At 40.0% G+C, this 7,050-nt stretch overlaps 1 protein-coding gene across 1 annotated transcript; it reads right to left on the reverse strand.

Annotated features, from left to right (window-relative positions):
• Nucleotides 1-3,197: 3,197 nt before the first annotated feature.
• On the reverse strand, nucleotides 3,198-6,620 carry LOC120521455 (dual specificity testis-specific protein kinase 2-like). The gene has a single exon (XM_039743054.1). It carries the CDS (start codon nucleotides 6,572-6,574, stop codon nucleotides 5,456-5,458), a length of 1,119 nt encoding a protein of 372 aa, XP_039598988.1. The 5' UTR covers nucleotides 6,575-6,620; the 3' UTR covers nucleotides 3,198-5,455.
• Nucleotides 6,621-7,050: the final 430 nt, after the last annotated feature.

The following is a 7,050-nucleotide window of genomic DNA, read 5'->3' on the forward strand; positions in this document are numbered from 1 at the left end:
CTAAAGCTTGCATGAACTGGGTTTAGAAGATGAATTGATGCGTACAGGACAATATGAAAGGCTGGCTCTCAAATTTATCGGGAAGAAGTGCAATTTACTGAATGGTAAGCTGAAAGCAAATGTATGTTGGCATAACACACTTGAAGAACAGTGGCATGAAAGGATCTGCCCCTTCTCGATTTCCACGTTTGCTTACTCATAAAATTTATTAGGCTATGTGCACACTTTTCCACATCAGCCAGCTGCTTCACTTCCAAACAGACTGGCCATGGCATCTCCCCCCATCACTTCAAGATGTTCCCACACTAATAGCAAATAACGCAAGTCACTTATTCAAACATTGTGCCAAACGTCAGGAGCTCAACAGAAGGCCTTCAAACTACGTGTTTCAGGCTACATCGACAATTACAAAGATAAGATCTTGATGTATTCAAAACTTCTTTTGGAACAAATATGGGGTTACATTGGGCTGCTTTAAATAAAACAGAATTTCAATAATTAGCTGGTTAACTGTATTTAGGGTCAGGTGGAACTGTACACAAGCCTACTACATAATAACAGGAGTCTGCTGCACATCTCACCTTGTAAAAAAGCGAACGGCTCGGAGGCCCAAAAAACGGTGAAAGCCAAGCCGCTGCTTCATTGTCAGGGTCTCGATGCGCTTCCTCAGCTGGAGGATCTCTGCTCTCGGAGACTTGTGTTCATCAAGTGCCAGGTCAACAACTGCTGGATCAGGAGACGAAGCGTAGTTGTGGTCCTCTTCCTCCTCCCGTAAACCTCCACTCAAACACCCCAGGAGCTGCTCTCTTCTTCATCAGTCACTGCCCTGTCTCAGACCCTGTCGCCGTGAAAACCCTCATTTTTTAAAATGCTGGCTACAAACTCGGGTATGGAGACGAACCGTACAGCACTCTCTCCATTTGGAGCAGAAATGTATGGAAACGACATACCTTGTTGTACTCACTGGATGCTCGATATGTTCAGCTGTACAGCTCTCTGTACGCTGAAACTTGCAACTTCTTTTTCTCGGACATTCTCACCACGACAAAAATATCAGCTGGAGTACCGATAACGTTAGTGCGCAAGCTGGCCGAGATTTCACCGGACACACGTCAGCACTAATGTGAGCATATAGTCTGTTAACTTGTTTGAAAATCAGAAACAAGTTTAATACAAAAGCAATCTGAGTAAATATAGTCATTTTTAAATGATCTTTTGGTTTATTGAAGGAAAAAATTCATCATCTATATCGCCCATGTGAAAAAGCAACTGCCCCTCTACATTTACTGTAATACTTGGCTGTACCAACAACTGCAATTAAAACAAAAACACTTCTGGTAACAGGAGATCAGCCTTTGGCAGCTCAGTGCACAAACTTCAGCCTCGGCTTCTCAACAGAATTGTTTCATGTCAGACACAAGGCAGAGATTTCAACTCTGAACTGCCCAACATCTAAATGGGGTTCTAGCCAGGACTTTGACTTGGCCACTCCAACAGTTTAATTTTAGTTTTATTGTTATTTTTCGGGTATCCAGAGGTGGTCTTGCCCTTGTGCCTTGAATGGTTGTCCTGCTGCATCAATCAGTTGCGCTCAAGCTTCAGATCACATACTGAGGGCTGGACATTCGCTGTCAGTACTTTCTGGTTGAGAGCTCAGTTCATGCTCCCCTTGATGATGGCAAGTCACCAGCACCATCACGCTACTACCTCCATGTTTGACTGTAGGCATGCTGTTCTCATTGTTTAAAGCTAGGTTAGCTTTACGCCAGATGAAATAGACCCCTTGTCTTCCAAAAAGTTTCACTTTTGACTCGGTCCAAAGATCACAAATTCAAAAGTTTTTGGGGTAATCAAAGTGTTTTTTGGTGGTTTTCTCCTTCCAACTCTCCCATGGGTACCATTTTTGCCCAGTGTCTTTCTAATGATGGAATCATGAACGCTGACAGTATCTGAGCTGAGAGAGGCCTGCAGTTCCTTAGATGTTCATCTGGGTTCTTCTGTGACTTCTTAGGTGAGTTTTCTATGCTCTCTTGGGGTAATTTTGCTAGGCTGGCCACTCCTGGGCAGTTTTTTCATGGTTTCGAATTTTCTCCATTTGGACAGGATGGCTTTCCCGGTGGTTCGCTGGAGTCCCAAGGTTTTATGGGTTTGTTTTGTAACTTTTCCCCTGACAGAAATATTTTAATTACTTTCTTTCTCAGGTCTTCAGGAATTTCTTTTGATTGAGGAAAGTTGTGCTGCTTGTTGAGACCTTTTGGCCGACTTAACATTGCTGGAAAGGTTCTAATGAGGTGACATTTAGATTCAATAGGGCTGGGGGCGTCTAATCTCCTTTTCGTGGCTAAGGGGGCAATTGCTTTTTCCCTTGGGTGATATAGGTGGGGGCAAACTGTTTTCCTTCCATAAATCGAGTGATCACTGGAAAACTGTGTATCGTGTTTACTCAGATTGTCTTTTGTAAACATTCAAGTGTTAGGAATAAGCAAAAACAGAGCAATTCTGGAAGGGGCATATTAATTCAATGTAAAGACAGATAACCAGGCCATGCAGCACCATATGAATAGCAGGAACAGGGCAGGTAACAAATGCTCAATTCTGAATTGAGAGAAGAAACAAGAATAAGAGAAATGAGAAGAACCGGGCGGCAATAAAAACCTGAGCAGGAGAATGACGGTCCGGGACCGGGCTGGACAGCCAGCGGTGGGCACAGAGGCATCGGCTGGGCGTACAAAGCTATGCGTCTTCATTCATTTTTAGCTCAATCAACTGCAGGGAGAACAAAAGCTGAGAAGACCATTTAAAGAAGAGAGAAATGCAACTTTTTGAAAACATGTTTAATGTTTTAATTATTGAAAGCAATCAAATACATTTATAAAACAAACATATAGCAACCTCTGTAAAAAGACAGTTAAGAAAATATGTAATCCTTATTTGTCTTTGGTTTAACTTGTTAATTCCTGCAGATCTCATATAAAGTAAGTGTACATGTAAAACACTAAGGTTGTCCTGCCTTGTCATTAAAACTTTATTATTTAGAAGCAACACATAAAAAACAGAATAAAAAGGGCATTTACGGGGTTTTTTTTATTAACAGTTTACAAAAACAAGCAACATCAACGTTATCTAAAAGCTATATACAAAAAAATTAAGACAGAGAAATTCCTTCATAAATAACCAATCAAACCTTTGCTGTTTTGTTTTTTTATTGCATAGAAATGTAGTGACAGTAAAGCTGCTTGTCAATAAATGAGGGGCATAATGGAGAGATTCAAGTGTGGCGGCTGCCGTCTGATTGGCGTTATGTTTTTATTAGTAGTTTTTGGAGAGGCTAAGCATGTACTTACTATATATTGGCACAAAACTGCGCGCCCAGCGCTGTGCGTATCACCACCTGCTCTGGAGAACAGCCGTCTACTCGCAGCGAACAACAACCCACCCAATTAGAAGGAATTACTGGAGAAACATGGTCAGGTTCTGATTGTGCTACTAGGATGCCAATTGTTAAATAACCTAAAATAATCTGAGAAATCAGTAAAGGAGTAGACTAGTCGGTCTGTCGCTGGGGACACTTGACACATTAGTGTTAACATCCACATCAAATGATTCCGTCCAATTCCGATATTAAAGCACATCGATATGGACACCAGACAGATGATGAACATGTAAAACAAAAGATGGACATCAATGAAAGCGGGTGTTGTAAGATTATGTCCCGACTGGCATCAGTAAGACCGTGTTTGGCTTTTCAAATTCCCTACATAAAAGGTGGTCTCGAGACACGCCAAGGAGGCTCAGGAGGCTGCTCACTAGGATTCTTTTCATTTGTGCTACTAATTCACATCGTTGGTGGCGTAATGGCCATTGTGGCAGTGTCGCCCCTTTTTCTGCAATTGCACTTGTATTTCTTTTAAATTAATGTTTCTTTTTGCAATGCAAGTCAGCCAGAAATAAAAGCTTGGCAATAACTGAAGCCTAAAATTAACACTGTTGATGGGAAATCTGCAATTAACTTCAATAATACTGAGTGCAGTAAAGTCCTTCAGACAGCCTCAGTGGTTATAATAATGAATTCCGTCACTGTAATATGAAATGTTTGAAATACTGCTCAAATACAGAATAGCGTTTCATTTAGATGAATGTATATTTAGGATCATCAGCGTGCAATTTTAATCAGACAGCAGGAAAATTCTGTATCAGACTTCCATGGATTGAGAGAAAGGCCTCACTAGACTTGTAAAGCAAAAATGAGTATAAAACCATCAACGTATAAATGTGTTCTTTGAGTTAAAGACGAGAAGTAAAGTCATGTGCAAAAGATTAGTAGTGAAAGTTTCTGAAATAACATTGCAAATGACCAGAGTCCAGAAACAGCGATCCATTATGTGCCAGTGGCATGCTGGCAGATCAAAGACCACTTGTGCATTCTGTGCCTGCAAATCCTACATTTGTGACGTCTCACTGAAGAGAAGGAATGATTTCAATAGCTTTTTATTTATTTTTTAATTTTTTTTTAATAAGCACGGCAAATTTAAAATTTCCCAGGTTTGCTGTGCCAATATGTATGACACTTTAATAGGAAAAAAATAAAATACTTTGAAGCAGAATAGTGCAGCATGATCATGTTATTCCACCCACACTCATATCATTAGAAATCACTCAAGCACATCCTTCAGGGCATTCAAAACGATTTCACTGGCAAAAAAGTAGCACCCTGATGAAATACTGACTGTAATTACCTCTCTAAAGTGACCCGATACTGCAGGTGCACCAAATGAAACACAACAGGCTAGAAATCAGAAGAACAGCTTACATCGTACAGAGACAAAACTATTAAAAAAATAATAATAAAATAAAAACCTGATTAATGATGCGGAAAATTGTACAAATGAAATCAACACTATTTTTCCTAAAGCGGGAGCTTAAAAATAAAAAAATGGAAGATGGCAATCAAATGGTACACTAGGCCAGAGAGCACATGGAACCTATCAAATGTGAAGATGGATCATCGTAAAAGGCCTGACTAAAACCAAATTCATTAAAGTATGCGCACAGCTTCACCAGTCTCAGACAACCCCCCATCAACATTAAGATCTATTAAATTAGAGCTGTGGCACAAAAATGGCACTATAAAGTGTTTCGGTGCATTCCAAAAATAAGTACAGTCTAAACCAAAGAAGACCAATGTGACTACACATTAGCCTGCATGTGTTCATGGAAATATATAAACCTCTGTCATTCTAGACTTATTTATAAATTATGAATGCTCTATTAAGTTTACTTGACCTCTAAGCCAGGAAACAATACTTCAAAACATTTTTACAGTATATATTAAATATTTATAATTCCAATGGTTAAATTAAAGAAAATACGTGTTAAGCAAGTTGGAAGCAACTTTTTTTTCCTTTTTTTTAAACTGTGATGGCTGTAGGAAAATCAAAAGCCTTAAACTCATTCTTCAGATGTCACATTTCGACTGAATGTCCCGATGTCCTGAAGTCACACAGGGCGCCAGCACAATGGGACCATAGTCTTCCTCAGTAGACAGAAAAGGATCACAGTCATTTTTAGCCTCCACAGAAATGCTGAGGCTGAAGGATGGCTTAACTGTGCTGGCTGCTGTTGTCGACTCCGTCTCAAGAGCGGTGGCTGTTATTGGATAAAAAGGCTCTGAGACAACAACAGTGGACGCATCACTCAACATGTCTTCTTCATTCTGTGCCTCCATGTCTTCATAAATGGAAACAAGGTTACTGTTCACCTTGTTTTCAGGATTTTCAAAATGTGTAAAAGCACTTGATTCATCAGTGGTAGCACTGAATACTTCAGCATCATTTGCTGTTTCATCCAGCAACCACTGACTTTCAGTACAATCCATTGCTTCATTTACACAATCAAGGGAAGGAAAAGAAGCTGACAGATGCGGCTTAAGAGACCACCTACGTGCCACCACCTCCTCCTCCTCATCATCATCTTCATCCTCATCCTCATTTGGCTTTAATTTAGGACGAAAAGGTGGAATTTCAACTACTGAATATTTTCTAGTAATACTTTGTGCCTTCTGTCGTGTGTCATTATTAAACTGCATAGCATCACGTTTAGTAGAACTGCTGGACCAACCTCCTTGACCAAAGAAGTCTTTCAGGGGAAGCTCAGGTGAGACAGGAAGAGAGCGGCATCGACGTCCAGGAAGCTGGGAAGCATCCTGCCAACAATCAAATCCTCCACTGGTTCCTGTCATAGCACTGGCATGTCGAAACTGAGGCTGGGAAGAAACCACTCCACTCTGAGGAGAGTTTAAGTCAAAGACCAGTGAGATGACAGACTTGCTTGGCATATCAAAAAATTTAACCTTACCACCCTTGAGATCCTCACGTGCATTGAAAGGATTAATCTTTCGTCCAGCAATTCCACCTCTTGTAGGGTTGTAGTAGGGATCATGGACGTTGATCTTGTGGCCAGGCTTCCTGGAAAAAATGTCCGATTGGCTTCTCGAAAGCCATATGCTTCTCCTCGGTCTTGGAGACTTAGGAGGAATTTTATCATCTTGAAGTCCCAGTGGGTTTAACCGTTTCATTCCTGGAATCTTTTCACAAAGACCTATATGAGAAGATAAAATGCAATATTAAAAAATATTAACACAGTATATTTCTATAAAACAAGGTATTACAACTTTAAATGGCTTAGAGAAAAATTACACAGGTTTTGCACTTTCAATCATTTTGCATTTCTAAAAGAAAATCATTAGATGCCATCTGTCATAGCAGATTTAATTATGCAGCTACTTAAACAGAAAGGCATTTGGTGTGCTGAAAACAAAGATCTTCCAACCTGTATGATCGATATGTTGAGCCCGATTCTGAAAGTGTATCTTACAGTGCTGATTTTGTTAATTTACCAAAGATGGGCCTCTGTGCACAAAAATATGCATAGTTTCTAGTATTTGTGGTGTATAGTGTACATTTTTGTTTTGGTGTATAGCATTTGTTTTTATTAGAACCAAGTCAACCTGGTTGGCAAAAAAGGCAAAAACAACAATTGCGCTACTGTTGA

The sequence above is a fragment of the Polypterus senegalus genome, unplaced genomic scaffold (assembly GCF_016835505.1).
Source record: "Polypterus senegalus isolate Bchr_013 unplaced genomic scaffold, ASM1683550v1 scaffold_7977, whole genome shotgun sequence".
Lineage (NCBI taxonomy): Eukaryota > Metazoa > Chordata > Cladistia > Polypteriformes > Polypteridae > Polypterus > Polypterus senegalus.

Coding starts and splice junctions, on each gene's coding strand:
- LOC120521455 (XM_039743054.1), bottom strand. CDS start 6,574: ATGAAACGGTTAAACCCACTGGGACTTCAAGATGATAAAATTCCTCCT.